Below are 25,349 nucleotides of genomic sequence, written 5' to 3' on the forward strand. Positions count from 1 at the left end.
ACAATAAATCAATATTATGACTCTTATCCCCTCCACTGTAATGGAGTAATACCTCTGTTCACAAATGCTTCTATATGTAAACAATTTGGTTTGTAAACAGAAGCATTAGGCAAAATTTTGCTTCCATTTGAGAAATCTGCAACAAGTGATGAACACAACTGTGACTGTCTTCTCCAGAATCGTGGAATGAATTAAGTTTGTGAACTGAGGCACCTCTGTGTTTGTTTAGTAACAATTGTGTACTTTTCTTGTCTCAATTTGAGATAGTATAAAATGAAATTCTACTCAGATAGCTTAGTTTAGGGGAATATAACGAAAGCATTGAAAATGCAAGTGAAATTACTGATCTCATTCCAGGAATTTGAATCACTCTGGGTTAATGCCAGTTAAAACTTCCACCCTGAAACCCGATGAAGCAAGGGGGGTGTCACCATCCAGGTGGTGGGTTTGTCTCTCAACCCAGAAATAATGAAAAGGCAGAGAGTTAGAAGAGGACTGAACAAAAGTATTTATTATACAGCAAAAGCAAAGAGCAGCATAAACATGAAAGCAAATTGACCTGGGGTGGGGGAGACCTGAACATGTTGTCACAGGAACTCTTTGTCTAGGGGTTTTTATGAACAAAAATCACTACATCTCAGCCAACATAAGACCATCTATGGAGGTTCAAGAAGGAAAGTATGACTTAGAAGTGGGCCTGTCAGGACTTGGGCTATGTAGCAGGTATAGTTTGTAGGGACCATTAACTGTAACTTTAAACATAACAAAGACATTCTTTAGAGAGGTATGAATACCGCCTTACTGGGCAAGAAAATCCTTCCAAGCTACCAAGGCTCAGACTTCCCCCTTGACTTGGCCCGTCCCTGGCTGCCTATCTGTGACCTCTCTTTGTCAGAACACTTCCTCACTCCCCTCCCCTCATAAGCCAGTGTCTCCCTGAGAAATTCTCATCTTTCCACTGGGACCTGTTTGTCCTCAGTGTTTTTTAATATACAAAATATTTTACAGAAGCTGTTTAGATTACTGTTGGGAGCCTCTTGTTAGGGAGGAAAGCAACCATTTTAGCATGTTCATATTGAAATAGGAATAGAATGAGAAAGAAACAGAGCTATGTCTCTCATTCCCAATTCTGACCTTTCACTGATTTCTTTCTTTGGCTAAAGTCCAATTTAAATAAATATCAAAGGGGCTATCTTGATGTCTATAACTCCAGGTGGACAAAAAAAAAAAAAAAGAAAGAAAGAAAGAAGAAAGAAAGAAAGAAAAAAGAAAGAAAGAAAGAGAAGAAAGAAAATAGGGAATGCATCTGTGTGGAGTGCAGTGGTAAAGGGAGAATTTTCTTATATCAAAAGTTTAGCATGTTCTTATAGCTCTAGATTATTTGTATCAAAAAGATAAAGTTATAGTGCTCAAATTCACTGAAAATCCCATGCAAATACTTTATTTTCAATATCTTTCAGATTTCAAAACATCCTCCCTATAATATGTACTATTCTATTTTGCAAGTTGTAAAAAAAGAAAAAAATGCCTTATGTTTGCCCATCACAAATTGAAATAAATAATGAGTCCCATTGCTTCATCAGTTTTGGGAGTTCCGATTCCTTAATGACAGTGGAGAGAGAGTCAAACTCATTTCTTCAATGAGTTCAACATTTTAAGAATAGGAAGATTGTGGTGGCTTCTCATGTAAACAACTTTCTGCAGGAAATAATTGAACCATAGGGATTTGGTCCCTGTGATACAAATCTGTTATGAATGCTACAGGTTTGTCCTGAGTATGCTGTCACCATGAAATCACATCCCTTTCTGAGGTAGGATAACATGTATTTCTTTTAAATTTTGGAGTTCAGAGATAAGCATTTTAATCGATGAAAGTTGATTTGGCTTGATCTTAATGTGATGAATTAGTAAATGTCTTATTAAAATACCACTATTTGGTATATACACGTGTGTCCTATTTATTTCACTTAACAGTATGGCCTTAATGTGCATCCATTTAGCTATAAATGTCTCTAGTTTCTCGTTCTTCATGGCAAATAGTTTCTCATTCTTTATGGTGAATAGTTTCTCTAGTGTGAGAAACTGAAAGTGAAAATAAGGATTAAAATGATTAAAATGAATAATTGATAATCTGAAATAGGAAGAAAAGGTCCAAAGGTGTAGGAGTGGTGGGAGGGGAAGGGGAAAGGAAAGAAAGGAAAAGAGAAATTATGAGAAAAGAAAAAAATGTAAACAAAATCTTTGCAAATAGGGAAGGGTCGGGGGGTGGAGGGCACACAGGTAATGGGAAAAATAAGAACCACGATAGGTCATGTACAGGTCCAAGCACCCAGTGATAAATGTAAACATATTGTATACCTAAAATTTACCAAAGAATTTAAGAAAATACTACTATTCTCTCTGTAATGAATTATGAATAAATGTACATTGGCGTAGTGTTTGTATAAAGGAAAAGGAGGTAGCCCAAAGCAAACATTAAGACATCATCAATATTATTGACTGCTTCCAAATGAGAAAGCACTTATGTAGGTGACACTATGTCTATGACCATAAATGAGGTGTAATCCCTGTCCAAAAGGAGCTCAGGCTTTCATACATAATATTGTCTTAGACTAGACCTGCATCTTTCACCCAAATGTCAGCATCTACATATTTTTAAGTGCTTGCTAAATGCCAGACATATTTGAAACCATGTCCCTGAATTAACTTCCTCTCAGGGAAGCAGTTGCTAAAATGAAGCAAATTTCATAAATGAGCAAACTAAGACAGAGAAAGTTTTAGAATTTACCCAGGTTACACAACTTTAAACTAGAAGAAGTGGGATTTCCATTCAGGCAGAGGCACTGCAAGCTACCAGTGACTGTTACACACCGACTCTCAATCAGTGACAACGTGTACTCCTCCTGAATCCACAAAAGGAGTAGCAAAATAAAGTGTGGTACTAACTTATCTTTGTGATTCCTTGTGCATTCACACTGCTACTCTATAAGTATGATAATTGCTTCATGTGATTTCTGTACTGCCTTGAGTGAGGATTGGTAACCTTTGGTCTATAAATTATGTTAATTATTTAAAGTTAACTGAAAATATTTTCATAAAGGAGCATACACTAAATTTACTTTTCTACTTCAAACTGAACCATACCTGCCATGGAGACCTTGGCTGAGCCAAAATGCCATGGCTTAGAATCTTTCTTTGCAGGACTGAGCAGGGACAGAAAGCTCTCACATTAGAGAGTTTTTCAGTAAAGTAAATTTCAGGAACTCTAGGATGTTTCCAGAGTCACTTAAAGTACTTGATTAAATTGTCCAGAATGCTCATTCCTTGTGTTGTCACATCTCCACACAATTTAAAATTAAGGGAGATGTTAACTATTTTGAATCTTGATTAATATTTCAACAAAGACATTTAAAATATGACTTTATATTTCATACAGGATGAAAGGAGTATTTGCCCATTTGGCAAGTATTGTGACATAATTCAGTTTTATCTTATAGACTTAAAAAATTAAAAGAATATGAAATTATTAGAATTTCACTAAGTCAGGGGACTTCTTGTACATTTTGCTGCTGTAGTTTAATTCTAAAGACTCATGCACACGATATAATGTATTGCACAAGAATCCTTGAATGCTCAATTTATAAAGTGCATTAAAACTACTCTATTTTCATCATTAGTACTGCATTTATTACAAAAGAGTCAGAAAAAAAGAGTCAATATCACATTATCATTAGTGGGTGTATGTCATCAAAGAAGAATGTCATCTTTTCACAAAGGTCTCCCTGATTAGTGATGATAGGAGATGCAGTCCATGGTACCTTAACTACTGTCCCAGTCACCTGGTTAACATAAGCATTATTTCACCATGATCTAAAGAACTAGTATTTTATGTTTAAAAGACCTATATTTTGTTTATGTTACTGTATTTTTCAAAAGTATTTCCAACACCTGGAACAAAGAAGTTCGTTATGGTCTGAGAAATCTCTCAACCTTTATTCATTATTGCACTTATCACCCACCTGGATATTTTGCTACATTATTCTTCCCTTAAACATTGATCATTCATGAACAATTAATTTCCCCAATGTATTTGTATTCATATATACATATATAATATATACATGTTATTTGTGTGCTGTATGTGTGTATACCTGGCATAAATGGAAATAGTTATGATTTTTGTTATCTCTACATTAATTATTTGTTCACCTAAGCAAAAAATATATGAAACAAATTAAATCCTGAAGTGCATCTTAAATGTTAAGAAAAATTTGGTTGGGTGAGGACCTCCTGAAGTGAGAAAATGAAGATTACACAGTAAGGAAATATCATGGAAAAATGTCTTAGGTTTACACTAACAAGTAAAGAGACCTAGTTCTATGATGATACAGACAATATCAGTTTCACTTCCAAAAATTTATTAATCTGGGAAAAACAAAGATGAATTTCTATAGCTGACACTTCAGATACCACATATAAAGGCATATGTTAAAAAATTAGGATTTTAAAAGAAAGGACAGTTTAAACCCAAGGAAATAGCAAATGAACAAACTGATAGAGATTTGCAAAAAGTTAAAAGATAAAAGATGTCCAAATATAAAGACTTGCAGAAAAGACTGGCAGAAAACCATTTTAAAAAATATGATTGCCTTTCTGTATTTAAGGAGATCCATATTTATTTCCTGTTTTTTAGGCCTTACTCAAAGCCAGGGAACATAACGATGAAGCAGAACTACACCATGGTAACCGAGTTTATTCTACTGGGACTCACAGACTGAGCTGAGCTGCAGCCTGTCTGATTTGTGCTCTTCTTAGTCATCTACATTGTCACCGTAATCGGCAACATGACCATGATTCTCCTCATAAGAAGTGACTCAAAGCTCCACACCCCCATGGACTTCTTCCTCAGCCACCTTGCCTTTGTAGATCTCTGTTATGCAACTAATGTCACTCCTCCGATGCTGGTGAATCTCTTATCCAAGAGGAAAACCATTTCCTTCATTGGCTGCATGATACAATTCAACTTTTTCATTGCTTTTGTGACCACAGATTATTATATGCTGACAGTGATGGCTTATGTCTGCTACATGGCCATCTGCCAGCTCTTGTTATATGGCAGCAAAATGTCTAGATGTGTCTGTGTCTCTCTTGTTGCTGCCACTTACATTTAGGGCTTTGCAAATGGGTTGGTCCAGACCATCCTGATGCTTTGCCTGACTTTCTGTGGACCCAATGAGATCAATCACTTCTACTGCGCTGATCCCCCTCTCCTGGTCCTTGCCTGCTGAGACACTTAGGTCAAGGAAACCATCATGTTTTTGGTGACTGCTTCCAAACTCACCTGCTCTCTTATTATCATCCTCATCTCCTATATGCTCATCTTCACAGACGTTCTGCACTTCCGCTCTGCTGAGGGCAGGCACAAGGCCTTCTCCACCTGTGGGTCCCATCTGATGACTGTCACCATATTTTATGGATCACTGTTTTGCATACATTTGAGGCCCCCTTCTGAAAGATCTGTAGAACAAGGTAAAATTATAGCTGTGTTTTATATCTTTGTGAGTCCAATGCTAAACCCTCTTATCTATAGCCTGAGGAACAAGGATGTTAAAGAGTAATAAGGAAAGTTATCCAAAAGAAATTGTTTGCTAAGTAAAGTAGACATAGTTACAAGTATTTAAGATAGCCTTGCCATCCAAGCAATTAATGTGCATTGTAAAATAACAATTCACTTTCTCTCATGTATTATTTATGGTTTTTTGTAAGTCAAATATGGGACCTGTGTGGTTTTTTTTTTTTAAGTAAGTTTTATGGTTGCCCATTCAGTGATTTTTTTAAAGCATAGAGATTGAAAAACAAGATCAGAAGCATTCTTATTATTCTATAAAAACTTCATTTCATTCACAGTGCTCAAACTGGCCCCAATTATGAAAGACAGAATTATCGAATGCTATGGCAATGAAAATTTGTTTGGTTGGTACAGTGCTCAATAACCTCAAAACGATTTCCCAGAAATTTGTTAAGTATAGACAATGATTTTTAAAAATTGTCTTTATGCAAATTTGAAAATCTTGAGTATTTGTCAGATGATGACATTAAGAAATATCTTTCACATGATACTGCCGGTGCATGGAAATTTCATACATAAAGTGTCAATGGAAATGGCATTTTTCTTCTAAAGAGTTTTGTGTTTGTGAATTTGACATCTCTCCTCCACTCTTTCATTAATATTCTCTAAAATTATTAAATAAATTATATTTATGTTTTAACCATATTACTATATGGATATTTGCTTGTACATGTGTAACACACATGTATTTATTGCTTATTCAAATTTCTCATGATAATACATATCCTTTACTGTGCCTATTTTAAGATTATGTTCATATAGTTTTCATTTGTTTTAATCTTTTTTCTTAAAGATATGGTTTTCATTTTAGCTGTTTTTATTATCATATCATCATATCATTTATTATCATATCATCCTAAAATTTTACTACTCTTAACTATTGTCATGTAGTTTCCATTCTACTGTTTCATTGTTTGCTCTTAGGAAGTTAAATTATTTTTCACATGGGATACATTTGATATTTGCCTCTATTATTAAATTACTAATAGGGCTTCATTTGTTGCATTGTATAATAAATTACCTCTACCGGCAAAAAATAGTAGATAGTGTAAAAGCTCGCTTTATAATCAACACTAATCATTATTAAATCTTCATACAATATCAAAATATTTTCACACAATTCAGGTATTTAAATCTGTTTTTCCTACTTGAAGTAGTTCTCATACCTTTCTATTGTAATGCTAATGTATATTTAATTTCTCATCATTATGTGATTATATCTTGTGCTACATGTTTATGTATAAATAGTGTTATTTTTCACATTTAAAATTGATAAAATGAAATAACTGCATGCATATTTATGAAATTTATTTTATTTTAACTAACACCATTCCATTTATCCAGCTCTATCCATGTATTTCACTGATATAGTTTTTTCCAGTATATGATACAATTTATGTATTCATTCTGGTATTGATTGACAATTACATTTTCTCATTTAGTTGGTAATATGAAAGCGCAGTGACAAGTTTTCTTGTGTAATTTTAAATATACACCAGTGAAAAAATTCTTATCATGTAAATTGTTAATTTCTGGGTGATAAGGAAAGAGAATTTTTAGATTCTCTTTATTTGGCCAGTGGCACTAACAATTTACACTCCTGTCAAAAATGTGTTTCCCATTATTCCACATTTTTGACAAAACACACATTTTCAGAATTCTTAAATGTTTCCCAATTTGGGGGATGCAAATTGGATTTTTGTTTCTGAAGTTTGAATCATCATAACAAATGAAGTTAAATAATTTTGAATTCAAGATTTCCTCCTCTTTTCCAGTTTTATACACATGTTCTTTGTGCAATTTTTAGCTCTTTTGTTGTATTTTCACTTCATCCATTCATACTAGCACTTATTTATTCTTTACTAATCAGCAGGCTTTTGATGTTATGTACAATGTGAATATCTTCAATCTGTGTATTCCTCATGTTTCATTTTTGTACCTGATGTATTGGGTGATGTGAGCTATTCTTTTTAGCACAGTTTAAACATATTGATCATCTCTTTATAGTGCATTTTGTCAGTGTTGCAGAAACAATCTTCTTTTGCAAAGATGTTCTATGTTTTAATGTTTAAAATTTTTGCTGTTTTTATTAAGGATTTTGTTTTCTCTAGTATTGCAAAACTTTCAGATCATTATACATTTCCCTTTTTAAATCAAAGTCATCAATTTTCCATTTTTGACTACTTATATTGCTCATTGAATCTGCAATGCAAACTCTATCATGCTAAATTTTTGTATGTGTGCCATCTTTGTTTATGGAATCTTTACTCTTGGATCACTTTATCAATCTCTTCATCAATAAAATTATCTTATAAAAACTATCCATCATACCCTAACTAGGGGCTTGCATTACTTTCTTGAAGGATCACTAAAAGGTACATTTAAAATGTTTAGAAGCATCTGTACCTAGAGTCCATGTTCATCAAATCTGTAAAAGTCTCATAAAATCTACTTCATTTATCCAGTAGTGGTGTCTAAGGGAATGAGAAAGAAAGAAAAGACAAGTTAAATGCAGTGAATATTTAGACCTGTACCTACTCACTGATTTTGGTAACTGTCACAAAAGTATGCCCCACCATGGGTTGACTCAACTTGTTAATGAGTCTTCATCTGTTCTGCATTCTTTGAGTATCCTGGCTTTCCTTCTCTACCAGAGTCTCTTCTAAAACAAGATGATTTGTATGATTCACATTGATATTATCGATATTAGTGAAGAAAAATGAACCAGGGAATGGAGAGGGTGGAAGGGAGCCAGAGTAGAGCTCTCTGCCAGAATGATATTTGAATGGGGGCTGAGTAGGGGTAGCACCAAGGGAGTGCTTATGAAAGAACTTTCCAGACATATACACTGTAACTAGAAAGGTCCTGAAACAGTATTCCCTCTGGCTTTGTACACAAGCAGCAAAGAGATAATTATAAAAAGATCAGAGTGAGAAATGAAAGGACAGAAAGAACATCAAACAGCAATGTGTCTGGGAATGAGTAATAAATCTGCCATAGTGGATCCCCTTACTCCCAATTAGAGAACAAAAAAAATGCATTGCTCCAATAACTAATAAATAAAACAAAATTAAACTAATAAATATCACTTCTGTCTGTGTAGATTTCTTAGGGACAGTAGATATTATTTTATAGTTGAGCTTGGTTCTTCATCTATATAGCAGGGTTAATTCCTCTTCCATTTGGTTCCCTGAGAATAGTTTATGAAGGATGAGGTGTACAATGCTTTTCTACAATGTATTTCATGTGTAATACTTCACAAATATTTTATAAATTAAATTTAAATTCTGTACAGATGATACAAAAGGAGAGATATAAAAACAAACTACTTTCTTCATACAAACGTGTTTATAGGAGCATACACACATATAGAATATGATTAAACTTACTTGATTCTTTATATCCATAATATATTTAATGGGAATGTGTTTCCATGTATTAATGTATATATGCATAAGCATTAAAGAATGTTTGAAAAGCTTTGAAAATATTATCTTACAGATAATATTTTAGTGAAAGGACAATCAATTTGAAATTCTATTTCTGAAAGCTGATTGAAAGGTGATACTGGGTTGGGAATGGGTAAGACTCAAGGTGGTAGAATGTAGTTGTCTTATGGATTTAGCATTTTAAAGATAGAAAATAAAAAATATTATCTGATGGGGTGGTTATGGAGTGTGTGAGATGAGAAGAAATAACAACTTTAAAATGTATCTTTTTGTTCATTTGTTTAATTTCACCTCACTGCATTGGAATGGGGAATGCAATATTTGGAGCACACTGGGGAAGGTGGGAGGTATTCAGGTTGTCACATGGAGTTGCTGTGCCACTTGATATCCATGTGGAATTGTAAGCAATTGAATTTTAAGTTCGAAGTTTGGAAAAGATATATGGCTTGAGACTTATGTTAGGGAGCATAATATTTTGGGAGTATTTGAAACCAGAAAATTGAATGCTATTACTAAAATAAAGTATGAATATGAAAGAGCAGTTGCTAGACTGAGTCCCTCCAACACAAAAAGTCAGGACAAACTAGGAATTAACAAAATTGTGGAGGATGAGTCATTCAGTAGGAAAACTTGAGTTTCATGACCTGGGACATGAGAGAAGAAAGCTGGTCAAGAAAGTACAAACTCAAGGTTGTGAAATGTAATCTATAAATTAAAAAAGGTAAGGATTGGAAGCTGATCGACAGGTTTAGCAACATAAAGACCATATTTGTCTTTTACAAGAACAGGCTCCTGGAAGCAAGGAGGGGAAAGTCTGACAAGATAGGGGTTGAGCAAAATAACAAAAGCAGAATTGTATACAGGAAGTGTATTCAGCTGCAACAATACTTTTAATTGGCAAAGGAAAAGGAAAGGAATAGAGCGATCTCCAGTAAGACACTGTGCCTGCAGTTAACAATATTATCGAGTGCACTTAAAATTGGTAAAGGAAGAAAAAAAGAGAAAAGAATGGTAAAGAAGGTAGATCTCATGTCAAGGATTCTTACTACATTAAAGAAGAAAATTAACAGTGATGTTCAATATCACTGATCATTAGAGAGATGCAAATGAATACAATGTTGAAATTCCACCTCACCCCAGAAAGAATGGCTGCTATCAAGAAATCAACTAATAACAAATGCTGACGGGGCTGTGGGGAAAGAGGAACATTGCTCCACTGCCGGTGGGAGTGTAGACTGGTGCAACCACTGTGGAAATCAGTATGGAGATACCTCAAAGAACTAGGACTGGAACTCCCATTTGACTGAACTATTCCCCTGCTGGATATCTTCCCCAAAGAATTAAAAGAATCATACCACAGCAATATATGTGCACCCATGTTCATAGCACCACAGTTTGTAATAGCTAAAACTCCAGTCAACTGGAGACTGGATAAAGAAAATGTGAGTATTTTCTTTTTATAAAATGGAGTACTACTCAGCCATAAAGAACGAGAAACTAGAGACATTTATAGCTAAATAGGTGCACATTGAGGTGATACTCTTAAGTGAAATAAATAGGACACATGTCTAAATATGGAATAATTTCTCTAGTATGAGAAACTGAAAGTGTAAATAAGGACTAAAAGGTATAATAGATAATGTGAAATAGGAAGAAAAGGGGCAAAGGGGTAGGGGAATTGGGAGAGGTAGGGGAAAGGAAAGAAGGCAATGGAGTTAATATGAGAAATGAAAAAAATGGAAACAAAGTCTTTGTAAATGGATAGGGATGGACGGATTGAAAGGAGGGCAGGGAAAGGGGGAAAAATAAGAACCAAGAGAGTATGTAAAGGTGCAAATTTCCAATGATGAATGCCATTATATTGTATATCTAAAATGTACCAATAAAATAAAATTTAAATAAAAGAAAATTAAGATAAATTTCTCTGTTTCTTCCACAGAGCTCTTGGACAAACACCGGTGAATGTGAAATTATAGCAAATATGATTAGTTCCCAGATCCCAGAATGTTCCAATTAAGACAATTGGCTTGATTCCCAGGGTGACACTAATCATTTATGTTCTCTGGTCCCTCTGAGAGTGGTTGGCTTCCCTACGTCCCCTGTGCTGCTGTAAGTTAGGCTGCATTCTACAAGTCTCAGGGCCTCAAGAAATATCTACAATCAGAGGCTCAGAAACAGATGCATGTCAGAACCAGAATTAAGTTCTTGTCTTTTTATCTCCTGATTTTACTTAAGAGCCTCAAAAAGAGGCCCAGAAATTCCCATGGTTTCCACCCTCAGCAATCAGGTTTTTCTTGATTTTACAAATCTGTGGTGAGCAGGAATCTTGACTTTTAGTTCTGAAAGAAGAAAAGACTTTTCTCAGTGGCTGTGTGAGTAGGAGTACAGAGAGGAGGTCAGCCATGAAGACTGTCAGTTATACTTCACTTGATGAAGTGCAATTATTACTTTGATACCATTCCTATCAAACATACTGCTTATCTCTACTTTTCAAGCATGAATGGTCTAATGCATATTTCCCTCTAGAGATCCAGAGGAAAAATTTAGGTTTGGTGTGTGTTTCCTTTTTCTTCCTAAAAGCACATCCTTTTCCTAAAAGCACACAGTTACAATTTCTGCTGCTTTCACCAGCAGAATTTGAACTTCAGTTAATTTCCCTGACTGAAGGCTGAGTGCCATTCACAGTGATCTTCTTGATTGATATTTTTCTCAAATGTTACTGTTGTAAAACAACAAGAAAGGCAAATACTCCACTCATTGCGTGACAATATAAATCCATGTTCAGATGCAGCTTATACAGTGGAAGAGCTCACGGATTCACGTTCAGGTGACCCACATAACTCTTACATTTTAGTTTAAGACTGTGAGTAGAAGCATTTACTTTTGTCCAAGACTCATAGCATCACTGACGTTTTCAAGGAGTGCACGTAATCAAGTTAAACAAATAAACAAACATATAAAAAAGATCCATTTTAAAAACCCCTCTAACAATGAATTCTTGCTGAAAGTTTTCCTTTAACTCTACCTTTTGACAACCTGCTCTCATGAAATTGTAATTAAACAGCCCACAAATTTATCTACACAGCCAGCCCCTTGAAATCAGTTTCTTTCTAGTAAATTGTTATTTGGGGGGATATCCTTGTCTTGGTTGTCTTCCTTCCTTCCTTCCTTCCTTCCTTCTTTCACTCCTTCTTTGCTTCCTTTTTTCTTCTCTTCCTCCCTCTATCTCTCCCTTCCTCCCCCCTCCTTCTTTTTCTTTTAAATTTTGTAATGGGAGGCAGGGCCTCACTGTTTACCTCCCTTTCCTCATCCTGGTGCCTCTGGTCCCAGGTCTGGTGGGTCCTGTATGCAGCCTACCAGCTGCCCACAGCTCTGGGCTCAGAGAAGCCCCAACTTGTTTAATTCTCTATTCCACAGCCTGGAAACTTCTAATATTTTGAAGAAAGCTCTTGGGACTCTTATTTTGTGAGGAAGTCAGTGTACTATGAAATCGGTCCCCATTCCAAGTTCTCCATTTCTGGCTTTGCTCTGTCCTTGAGTTACCAGCAAAACCCACATGCTCTTCTCTGTATGTCCTCTGGGCTCTGTCAACACACAGGCAGCCAGACCTGCAGGACTTGCTTTCTCTGTACACATCTCACTGTGTGATCTTGTTTCCTTCTCTCTCCCAAGTGCTTCTGTTCTGCTTTCGTTGAGTATTGGGAGATACCGCACAAGTCACAGAGCTTGTAACTCAAACTTCCTTAAAGTGAGTGCCATAGGCAGCCATTAAGGGACATGCAATGGGTGATTCCTCCTGCACATGGACTCAGGTATAATTTTAGTGATCTCTCCTTTTTATCATTTTATCGTGCATTTATACATCCTCTTTGCTTCTTTCTATTTCTCTCTGCTCCAGTTACCACCACCTGTTCTCTTTATGGGGCTTCCTGGATATAGATGATGGTCAAAATAACTTTTATTGCAGGGTAGAAGGGCACATGCATGTAAGCCTAGCATTTGGGAGGCTAAGGCAGGAGGATCTGCAAGTTGGAGGCCAGCCTGGGCTACATAGTGAGTTCAAGCCCAGCCTGGACTACATAGTGAAGCACTGTCTCAAACAAACAAACAAACAAAACCCCAAATAAAATTTTTGTCTCTTGCTGCTGTCACACAAACATATTTATTTTTTCAAAATATCTCCTAAAGGGCCGGGGATTTAGCTCAGCAGTTTCACTGCCTGCTGTGCAAGCACAAGGGCCCAAGTTTGATCCCCAGTACAAAAAAAAAAAAAAAAAAAAAAAATCTGCTAAATTTCTTGAAGAGCAGCTGTAAATAACCACTGATCCCTGTTCTCAAGTAAAGGCAGATGGTATTTTCATGGGAAAGTCCAATATAGAGAAGAATCAGAGATTCAGTGAAGTAAACATTTGTGCTTTAGGTAAGCACTCAGCTATGATTCTCCACAGCTGTCTGCATGAGCTCAGGGCCCACAGGCTCACTGGCACATCCACAGCGAGATCACAAGTTACCTGAGCATCCTCTTTATTTTCCTTAAAACACTGTTCTTAAAATGGATATGTATTTCTTCCTTTTTTGCCCCTCTGAGTTGCAATTTAAAATACCATTTATTAACTTACAATTCTATCAGATATTTTCCACCAGAAGGAATTTAGAAGGGCAAGCATGTTTGAAGATGTGTTCATTCCTGCATCTGCAGTGCATAATCACATAATATTTTGAGCATCAAAAAGTCCAGATTTAGGAATATCTAGCTTAATTTCAATAATGACTAGAGACAGGCAGGCAGGACAAACAATACTGTCACAAATTTGAAAAGGGAGAAATATAGTGATTTATCCAGCTATGAAACTTTTGAAGTTATAGAATTAGCATTGTATCCAGATCTTCCAACCTACTTCTGATATCAGTATACATCATTGCTTCTACATGAAATATTCCCCAGATACATCAGGTCCACTGATCTGTTTTCCCTGCTGTACTACGTAAGGATGGCGTAATTGTCCTTGTTCTCAGCTATATTATGTCCATCAAGACCTTCCAGTTCTGATCATGGAGCTTCATAACACAGCTTAGGTTTAGGGAGGCAAAATATCACCAACAGAGTCTAACAAAGGAGATTCTTAAAACAAAACATGGAGAGCAGATCCTATGCCCACTAGCATTATGTCCTTTTCCTGATTATTTCACTTTTCTGTACTTCATTTTTCTCAAAAGTAATGTGAGGATGATGGTATCTGTCAAATAGAATCATGTACATACTAACTCTTACTGCATGCAAAGAGTTTAGCCTTGAGCTGCAACTTCGTATGTGTGTTTAAAATCTATAGAATCCATCCAGCATTTCTAGTGCATTAAAAAACATTTGCCAGGTACTTAGCAATCTGGAGATATGCCACCAAGAAGATACTTCCTAGTTTACTGACCTAAAGCTTACAGGAAAGTGAATGTGGTGATGAATTTTGGAATGAGATGAGAATTAGTAAAAAAGATTTTAAGTACAAGGGAAAAGGCAAAAATTTAAAATATAGAGAGAAAAGAGGAAGGAATTCAGGGCTAATTGGTTGTGATATTAGGAGAAATAAAAACATTGGAGGAGATTCTAATACCTGAACATCTTAAATGTTAACTATGCAAAATTTAACTCTTTTTCCTTAAAAATACTTCAAGTCATTGCTGTCACAATCCTAAAATCACCATGGAGAACTTCATCCATTTGATGGTTATTTTTTTCACTTATTTGATAAGCATACATGTGACTCTTTCTTTCTTTCTTTCTTTCTTTTTCTTTTCTTTCTTTCTTTCTCTCTTTTCCAGTGCTGATCACCAAATTCTAGGTCCTCATGCATGTGAAGCAAACACTGTAACATCAAGCTACTCCTGCAGCTGGTTTTGGAGCTCTTTTGACAATACCTTCCCCAGCTTCACTTTGTGAAGACTTACATTACGATTCTCTGGATAATTATAAAATATGAAGAACCAGGTAACCTACGTAGGACATTCTAAAATAAACTATCTGTGAATATGTTTGAACAATAAGCTTCCCCCAAATTGATTTATACACAAAAGTTAAAAAATCACTTACTTTTCCCTATTATGTAACATCATCAAAATCTCTGAGAGACATAGGTATGTTAAACATTGCTCATTCATCCATTCATGCTACTGGTATTTCTTTTGTGAAAATCTGCTTATAAATATAAGAAGAATAGTCTTGGTAAAATAATGAACTAGACTTCGCTCCATCCTTCAAGACCTAACATAGGAGAAGTAAAAAGTAAAACATGTTACTGCAATGAAATGTTCTCAGAATAAATTACAGGTAAAGTAGGTATACTGGAGGTGTACTGTAAAAAGAGATTAAATCAGTCTCATATATGTGGGAAAGTAGGGTAAAAAAAATGCATCACCAAACTTTGGCCTTCCATTTGACCATTATAGGATAAACATATTCAGAACCCAAAGATAATGACGGTAGACAGAGCACAATTTTAAGCAGTTTCACTTAGATATAGGCATAGGTTCTGATATCTATCTATCTATCTATCTATCTATCTATATGGGTACAGTGATAGAAATATAGCAACTTAAGAAAAGGACAAATGAAACAATGGTTTAGTGGAAACATAAAATGAAATTATAGTAACATTCATTATGGATCATATATTGTAAGAAGAAGATTATTTTGGTGGTCATTAACATGGTTTGCATCTCCATGTCTGCTTGGGATCCTCCCCAGTTCCATGTGGAGCCGCTGGCTCAGAGGAAATGTCCCTTGTCAACACCAGCACCCTAACAGAGTTCGTCTTGCTGCAGCTCATGAACTGCCTGGATCTCCAGCCTCTGCTCTTCCTGCTTGTTTACCTCATCACCATGCTGGGCAACCTGGGCATGGTGGTGCTGATCAGACTGGACCTGCACCTCCACACACCCATGTACTTCTTCCTCACTCACCTGGCCCTGGGGGACTTCTGCTACACCTGCAATGCCACCCCGCAGAGGCTGGCCAATTTCTTATCAGACACAAAGACCATTTCCTTTGAGGGCTGCTTCACACAGTGTTACATTTTCATTGCTCTTCTCCTCATGGAGTTTTACATGCTGGCTGCCATGGCCTATGACCACTACGTGGCCATCTGCAACCTTCTGTGCTACAGTGTGAGGATGTCCCGGTGAGTCTGCATCAGATGGCCACACTGCCCTATGCCTACGGCTTCTCAGATGGGCTGGTGCAGGCCATCCTGACCTTTTGCCTGACCTTCCGCCTGACCTTCTGCAGGTCCAGTGTCATCAACCAGTTCTACTGAGCGGATCTGCCTCTCATTAAGCTGGCCTGCTCAGACACTTTCGCCAAAGAGCACGACATGCTCATCTCTGGGGGTCAACCTATCCGCCTCCCTCAGCATCATCCTGGTGTCCTACACCTTCATCATCGCCGCCATCCTCAAGATCAGGTCCACAGAGGAGAGGTGCAAGGCCTTCTCCACCTGTGGGTCCCACATGGTGGCTGTCACCTTGTTCTATGGGACTCAGTTCTGCATGTACGTGAGGCCACCAACAGATGAGAATGTGGAACAGTCCAAAATAATAGCTGTCTCCTACACTTTTATCAACTCAGTGCTTCACTCATTAATCTATAGTCTGAGGAACAAAGATGTAAAGCAGGCCTTGAAGAATGTCATCAGAAAAAACATTGTCAGAACAGTGACTATCTCTTCAATTTCCCATAAATCTTAACTCTAAAATGATGACTCAAATGTTTTATATAATCTTTGTACACTTTTGTTAGTAATGTAAATTAGTATAACCACTCTGGAAAACACTATGAACTTTCTTCAAACAATTACCTACAGAAATGTCCTAGGAGTGGGAGTTCCATGTATCAGTACATATCAAAGTGAAATCAGCCTGGAGAAATACAATGTATGTTTCTATGTTTATTGCAACTTCATTCACAAGAGCTGCAATATAAAATCCACCTACGTATCTATCAGCCTAAAAAAAGACAGTCATCTTTTCATTTATTGTAACATGGATGAATCTGGAAGACATTATTGTAAGTGAAGTAAACCAGGCACAAAAACACAAATACTGTTAGATCTCACTTATGCATTGAATCTAGAAACATCTAAATCATAGATTCAGAGAATGAGTTGGCCCAAGGGACATATGATGGGATTAGGGAGATCTTCCTTACAAAATTTTAGTACAGAAATTAGATCAGAACATCTATCTTTTCCCTTAAATTCTTTTACTGGTACATTTTAGGTATACAATACATTTGCATTCATCATTGGGAACTTGTACCTTTACATGATGTATCTTGGTTCTTACTTTTTCCACATTCCCTGTCCTCCCTTCAATCCCTCCACACTTCCCAATGTACACAGACTTTGTTTCCATTTTTCCTTTTCTCAAAATTTTTCCTTTCCCTTCTTTCCTTTCCCCTACCCCTCCCACTTCTGCTATCCCTTTGAACCTTTTCTGCCTATGTCAAACTATCATTATTCATTTTAATCATTTTAATTGTTATTTACACTTCAAGTTTCTCATACTAGAGAAACTATTCAGTATTTACACATGTGTGTCCTATTTATTTCACTTAAGAGTATGGTCTCAATATGCATCCATTTAGCTATAAATGTCTCTAGGTTCTCATTCTTTATGGCTGAGTACTACTCCATTTTATTCAAAAAAAAAATCTTCTTTATCCAGTTTCCAGTTGATGGGCAATTGGGCTGTTTCCAAGCTTTAGCTATAAAAAACTGTGCCACTATAAACATGGGTGCATATATATATATATATATATATATATATATATATATATCACTGTGATATGATTCTTTTAATTCTTTTGGGAAGATATCCAGCAGAGGAATAGCTGGGTCAGATGGGACCTCTAGTCTTAGTTCTTTGAGGTATCTCCATACTGATTTCCACAGTGGTTGCATCAGTATGCACTCCTACCAACAATGGAGAAGGGTTCCTTTCTCCCCACACCCTTGCCAGCATTTGTTATTTATTGATTTCTTGATAGCAGCCATTCCTTCTGAGGTGAGGTGAAATCTCAGTATTGTTTTCATCTGTATCTCTCAAAAGACCAGTGGTTTGAGCATTTTTTTCATATGTTTATTTGCTGCTTTTATTTCTTTTTTTTTGACGAGGGAGGGCTTTTACTTCTTTGTCTGAGAAATGTCTGTTCATTTCAGATGCCCAATTTTGAATTGGGTCTTTAAATTTGGGGGGTCTGATTTTTTTAAGGTCTTTATATATTCTCTATATATAGATAGTAGTCCTTTGTCTGAGGGACAGGTGATAAACATTTTTTCCCACATTGTAAGATGTCTCTTAGCTCTGCTGGTGGTTTATCTTGCAGTGCAGAAGCTTTTTAATAAGATGAGATCCCAGTTATTTTTTCTTTTTGCTAGTTCCCATACTACTGAGGCTTTGTTCATAAAGTTCTTTCCTATGCCAATGTCTTCAAGAGTTCTAGCTAACTTATCTTCCAGCAAGTTTAGTGTTTCTCTTTTAATATTTAGATCTTTAATCCACTTTGATCTTAGTTTAGTGTCTGGTGATAGATATTGGTCCAGTTTTAATCTTTGGCAGGTTGAAGTCCAGTTTTTTCAACACCATTTATTAAAGAGGTTATCTTTCCTCCAGTGAGGATGTTGGTTCCTTTGTCAAAGATGAGGTGGATGAGTATGTCTGGAGTTGTTTGTGCATCTTCTAATCTAGTCCTTTGATCCTCATATCTGTTTCTTTGCCAGTACCATGCTGTTTTTATCACCGAAGCTTTGTAGTATAGTTTCAAGTTGGGGATTGAGATAACTTCAGCCATGTCTCTGTTGCCTAGAATTGCTTTTGCTATTCTAGATTTCTTCTGCTTCCAAATGAATTTTTTGATTGTTTTCTCTAGTTCTGTGAAGTATATTGTTGGAATTTCAATCAGCATTGCATTAAATCTATATAGCAGTTTTGGAAGTATGGCCATTTTCACTATATTTGTTCTTCCTACCCAGGAGCGAGGGATGTCTTTCTATTTTCTTATATCCTCCTCAATCTCCTTTTTCAGAGTGCTATAGTTATCAGTGTAGAGGTCTTTTACTTCCTTTTGTTAAACTGATTCCTAGATATTTCATTTTTGGGGGTTGCTATTGTAAAAGGAATTGTTTCCCTAAATTCTCTCTCAGTAAGTCTGCTATTTGTGTATAAGAAGGCTATTGTTGTTTGAGTGTTGACCTTATATCCAGCTACTCTACTGAATCTGTCAATTAAGTCTAGAAGTGTTTTGGTAGAGTTTTTTGGATCTTCTATGTAAAGTATCATATCATCAGTAAATAATGACAGTTTAACTTCTTCCTTTCCTGTCTTTATTCCTTTTATTTCTTTCTCTTTTCTAATTGCTGTGGCTAATGTTTCCAGAACTATATTGAACAGGAGTGGCAATAGTGGGCATCCTTGTCTTATTCCTGATTTTAGTATGAAAGTTTTCTGTTTTTGACCATTTAGTATGATGTTGGCTGTTGGTTTTTCATAGATAGCCTTAACCAGGCTGAGATAAAGACCTTCTATTCCAATTTTCTGTACGGTTTTTATCATGAATGGGTGTTGGATTTTTGTGGAATGTTTTTCTCCCTCTATTGAGATGGCCATATGGTTTTTGTCCTTGATTCTGTTAATGTAGTGTTTGCATTTATCAATTTATGAATGTTGAACCATCCTTGCATCCCTGGGATAAGTCTGACTTGGTCAAGGTGCATGATCTTCTTGATGACCCTCTGTATTATGTTTACCAGTATCTTTTTGAGGATATTTGACTCTATGTTTATTAAGGAGATTGTCCTGCAGTTCCCTTTCTTGGTTGAGTCTTTCCATGATTTTGGAACCAAAGTAACACTTGCTTCCAGGAATGAATTTGGAAGCATTGCTTTCCTTTCAATTTCATTGAAGAGTTTAAAGAGTAAGGGCAATAGTTCTTCTCTAAATGTCTTGTAGAATTCAGCAATGAAGCCACCAGGACCTGGGCTTTTCTTTGTTGGTAAATTTTTGATTCATTTTCAATTTCACTGATTGTAATTGGGGTGTTTAGAATTTTTATGTCTTCTTCATTTAACTTTGGCTATTTGTATGTATCTAGGAATGTGTCCATTTCTTCTGTGTTTTCTATTTTATTAGAATACAGGTTCTCAAAGTAGCTATTGATGATCCTCTGGATTTCTGCTTGATCTGTTGTTGGAAAAAGGACTTCACCTTTTTCGTTCTTTTTTATGTGTTCAAATAATTTAATTTACCTGCATATTTCTGTCTACATGAGAAATCAAGATACACACTTTACAATATTTATCTGTTTTGAGACATTCAAATCAATTCAGATAGCAAAAGTAGAATTCAATCACTATTGAGATGTTTAAAAAATATATATTAAACAAAAATTATCTTTATGTTAAAAATAATCTTCCATAATGCAATAAATTGGAAATCACTGAAATTATAACTCTTTAGATGATTTCAGTTCAGTTATTGATTTCAAAATTTGGACACAGTAAGCAAAAAATTGTTGGAAAAATTTCTGTTTTTACATTTTTCTTTCTTGCTGCAACTTCTGGTTACACTGTTTAAAGATGATGATAGAGGTGCTCTTGCATGACCTGGAGCCTTGAGATGGTCAAAAACTTGATTCTGGGTGGAAATTTGCTATGGCAGTTTGTACAGCTGATAAGAACATCACTCTGTACTTGTGGTTCAGCAGGTACTTTGACAGATCTTTTCATATCTTTGGTTTTTCTTTCCTTTGGACTTAGCGATACTCTTTGCTTCACTTTTTGGATTATCACATGGGTCAATGGTCTCTGTGACACTGACATTTTCTAGAAGACTATCCACTAATTCTTTGGCATTGTCTTGATTTAAGTTAGTATCCTCTCAATCAAGCTTTTCTCCTTCTCCAGTTCCACTTTCATTGAAACTGTCATTGTAATTCCGTGGTGGCTCTGTTTCTTTTTCTTCTATTTTTTAGGAAGCTTTTGTTTTGGTGTATCTTCCATTTCTTCCTCAGAATTGGCATTCAATAAACTTTCTTCTACTTGAGATCCTCAAAAATTCTCTTCCTCCTCCTCCAACTATTGTTTCACCAAGGGAAATATTTCCTGTATTTCTTTGACTTTTCATGATTCTTCATACCCTTTTCTGTCTTGAAAGATTTATCTTATGCTGGGCAGTAAAGGTCATCATAAAACTCAACTTTCTCAGCCTCATCACTGTTTTTACTACCCTGTCTGTGTTTGAGCTCATGTTCCTCCATTTCATTTTCATCTGATCCATCCCCAAACTCCTTGTCATACCACCTCTCCATCTCCTGGAGCTCCTTCTCCATACTGGCCATGGTCATCCAGCTCTGTTCTCTGTACTGCTCCACCAATTTGGACTGGTTGAGCTTCTGCTGCTGCCTTATCTCCTCAATCTTCCTGGCCTTCTCAGCATACTGTTCCTCTACAAGCTTCTGATGACCCTGCATTCTCTTTTCTTTTTTACGAATTAAAAAGTACCAGCTGATGCACAAGCTCATTCTTCTCTTTTCTGGCTTTGTCTCAAATTTTTTTGTTTTCTTTTACCATGGCTCACTTTTTCCAGCAGTTTGATGCTTACTGTGTATCATATTCTTCCAGGTGAAGTTCTTTCGAGTACAAAAACTGTCAGTAAGCATAGAAAGGGTGGACAGCCATATCATAGTCACTCTGGGAGTCTCCGAAAGTTGGAAATTCCTCAACATCCTCCTCTAGTACAGATTCTAGTTCTTCCTTTGCAATCATTTCAAAAACATTATGATACACTGTGTAAAAGCCCTTTTCATCATCTCCATAGCCTGAATAACAGGTAACAGTGAAATAGTGAAGGAGTCAGGGATTTAGCTCAATGTTTCCACCTCCTGCCCTGCAAGCAAAAGGACCCAAGTTCGATCCCTGGTACCAAAAAAACCCAAAACAAACAAACAAAAAACAACTGTGAGCCAAAATAAATTTCTCTTTGGGCCAGGAATTTAGCTCAGTGGTTCCACTGCCTGCCTTGCAAGCACAAGGACCTGAGTTCGATCCCCGGTACCAAAAAAAACAAAAGAAAGAAAATGAAATAGTGAAGGAAATCTAAGGTGTCATGTTGATATTCTCCATTAAGCCCTCCTTTAAGTAACATCTCTCATGATTATCATACCATGCTCTTTCTTGAGGGTCACTCAACACATCATATGTTGCTTGGATTAATTTAAATTGTTCAGCTGCTTCAGAACAGTTATCAAAATTTTTTATCCCAGTGCCATTTCAGGGCCAGTTTCTGATAGGCCTTCTTGAGTTTCTCCTTGCTGGTGTCAGGCCTCATCCCCAGTGCTTGGTAGTGACACTTCATCCCCTGGCCTGATGGGGGTCTGTAGCAGGGGCCCAGGGCAGGGCAGGGACCAAGACCCAGGCCTGAGCCCAAACAACGGTGGCTCCAATTGTGCCCTCCTCCAGTGGGAGCCGGGTGCCCTCACCGAGACAACCAGTGGGGCACCCAAAGCATGCAGTGGCCACCATTTTTGTTCTTAATTGCATGGATTTTAGCTATTTCTTTCCTTTTTTGATAAGGTTGGCTAAAGATTTATCAATTTTATTTATTCTTTTGAAAAACTAACTCTTAGTTCATTGGTTTTTTTGTATTGTTCTCTTAATCTCCATTACATTGATTTCTGCTCTGATCTTTGTAATTTCCTCTCTTGTATGAGATTTGGGTTTATTATGCTCTTCTTTTTCTAGGAGATTGAGGTTCTGCATTAGGTTGTATATTTGTACTCTCTCTATTTCCCAAATATGAGCATTCAGTGCTATGGATTTTCTTGTTAGAATTGCTTTCATTATGTCCCATAGATTCCTGTATGTTGTACTGGCATTACCATTTATTGTAGAAGCTGTCTAATTTCTTCTTTAATTTCTTCTGTGACCCCCTGGTTGTTCAGGAGACTGTTATTCAATTTCCATGTGTTTGTGGGCATTTTGCAGTTTCTTATGCTATTGGTCTCCAATTTTATTGTACTATGGTCTGATAATATACAGGGGGTAACTTCAATTCTTTTGCATTTACTTAAACATGTCCTATGAGCTAGCAGGTGGTCTATTTTGGAGAACGAGGTGTGTGCAGCCAAAAAGAGTGTATATTCTGATTTTGTGGGGTATTCTATAAAATCTATTAAGTCCATTTGCTCAAAAGCTTGATTCAAGGGGCTGGAGATTTAGCTCAGTGGTTTCTCTACCTGCTGGGCAAGCACAAGGACCTGAGTTTGATCCCCGGTACAAAAAAATAGAAAAAGCTTGGTTCAGTTCTAGAATTTCATTGTTGACTTTTTGTCTAGATGATCTATTTGTAGCAGTGGGGTATTGAGGTCCCCCACTACAATTGTATTAGTGCTTATGTGGTTTTTCATGTCCATTAATATTTGTTTTGAATAGTTGGGGGCATTCATATTTGGTACATAAATATTTATGATTGTCATCTCTTCCTCTTGGATTGTTCCCTTTCCAAGAATGTAGTGACCATCTTTGTCTCTCTTAATTAGTTTTGGTTTGAAATCTACTTTGCAAATAAGATCACTAACCCTGCTTTTTTTCTGGGTTCCTGTCATGTGGAGAACTGTTTTCCATCCTTTTACTTTCAGTCTATGAATTTCGTTTTGAGTTAGGTGTGTTTCTTGTATACAGCATATTATTGGATTTTGCTTCTTAATCCATTCTGTCAGTCTATTTCTTTTGATTGGTGAATTGAGGCCATTGACATTGATGGTTGGTTATATTTGATAGATATTGACTCATCCTTAGCATGATGTTTTACTGTTGTTGACTCTTTTATTTCTTATTTTTCCCCCCTTTCCTTTTAGTTTCTTGCCTTGCCTGGTGATTTTGCCCTGTTGGGCCTCATGGAGTTGTGACCTTCATTGTCTTTTTCTAGGATATTGTTTAGAATTGTTTGGAGTTCCGGTTTGGTGTTCATGAAATTTCTCAGGTGTTCTTTATTGAGTAATGATCTAATTTCCCCATCAATTTTGGAAGATAATTTTAGGGCTTGAAAAGCTCCACTCCGGGCTCTCCTTGACTTGAGGGTTTGTGTTGAGAGGTCTGTTGTGATTCTGATAGGATTTCCTTTGTAAGTGATTTGTTTCTTTTCTCTAACTGCCTGTAAGATTTTGTTCTTCTGTTGGGTTTCTGGGATCTTGACTATTATATGTCTAGGTGTAGATTTTTTTTTTTACTGTGGTTAGTAGGAGTTTTATATGCCTCACTTATCTGTATGCCAAATTCTCTACCTCTGTCTGGAAAGTTTTCTACTATTACTTTTCTGAATAGATTTTTTATGTCATTTGTACTTTCTCCTGCCTTTTCCATGGACTCCTACCAGTCTTATGTTATTTTTCTTTGCATCATATCTCAGCTATGGATTGATTTCTTATGGTCCCTTACTATTTTTAAGAAATCTCTGTTTCCATGTTCACTAACTGCAATCCTGTCTTCTATATCTGATATTCTACCTTTACATTTGCTCAATTTGCTGTGAATACTTTCAATGGAGTTTTTAATCTCCTGGATATCTGTTTGAATCTTTTTCATGGATTCCATTTCTTTCTTATGCTGGACATTCATGGCTTCCAACAGGGTTCTGAGCTCATCTATTTTTTTATCTGTTTCTGTTCTAGAACCTTTAATCATGTCTTTCACTCTGCTCACCATCTCTGTAGTTATCTGAGAAATTACTTCTGTTTTGAATTTTTCTAGAACCTCATTCATCTGTTTTGTTACTCCCTGTGCTATCAGTTCAGGGTGTCCAGGTAGTTAATTATCATATATTTCCACCTTGTTTCCCCCAGAATTTGTCTTTGGTGAGCTCGAAGTCTGGGTTTGTGTCCTGCCAAGGTGTTTTCTCATTTTTAATTCTATTTTTGGTGCTGTTTTTTTGTTTTAATTCCTGGGCTGATGCTCTAATATTTCTTATTTTGAGTATCTTTATTACTGGTGTTTAGAGCCCCTATGGAGTGATTGCTTCTCAGAGATATCTTCCAGGTATAGCTGGTCTTTTTAGTCTTTGAGTCTCTAATCACTCTTAGGCAATCTCGTTTTCAGTATACCAGGGAGGATAACTGATTAGATTAATCAAGACACCTTAGTTCAACTGACACAATCAGCATCAACAATAGCATCAAACACAGTTTAGAAAATGACAATTTGTGGTAGCAGTTGATCTGTCACCTTTAA

General features: G+C 36.3%; 1 protein-coding gene and 2 pseudogenes across 1 annotated transcript; 2 read left to right on the forward strand and 1 right to left on the reverse strand.

Moving 5' to 3' along the window:
- The first annotated feature begins 4,691 nt into the window (after window positions 1–4,691).
- LOC101718565 (olfactory receptor 5M5) lies at window positions 4,692–5,656 on the forward strand. The gene is given in 2 exon segments (XM_004869884.2): window positions 4,692–5,610; window positions 5,613–5,656. Coding segments are annotated over 2 exon segments (933 nt in total). The 5' UTR covers window positions 4,692–4,721.
- Window positions 5,657–15,846: 10,190 nt separating this feature from the next.
- On the forward strand, window positions 15,847–16,815 carry LOC101718908 (olfactory receptor 5M11-like; annotated as a pseudogene).
- Window positions 16,816–20,607: 3,792 nt separating this feature from the next.
- Window positions 20,608–22,479, reverse strand: LOC101723230 (dnaJ homolog subfamily C member 21 pseudogene; annotated as a pseudogene).
- Window positions 22,480–25,349: the final 2,870 nt, after the last annotated feature.

This window comes from Heterocephalus glaber, unplaced genomic scaffold, assembly GCF_053883595.1.
Source record: "Heterocephalus glaber isolate CG9 unplaced genomic scaffold, H.glaber_assembly_v1.0 deba00000896, whole genome shotgun sequence".
Lineage (NCBI taxonomy): Eukaryota > Metazoa > Chordata > Mammalia > Rodentia > Bathyergidae > Heterocephalus > Heterocephalus glaber.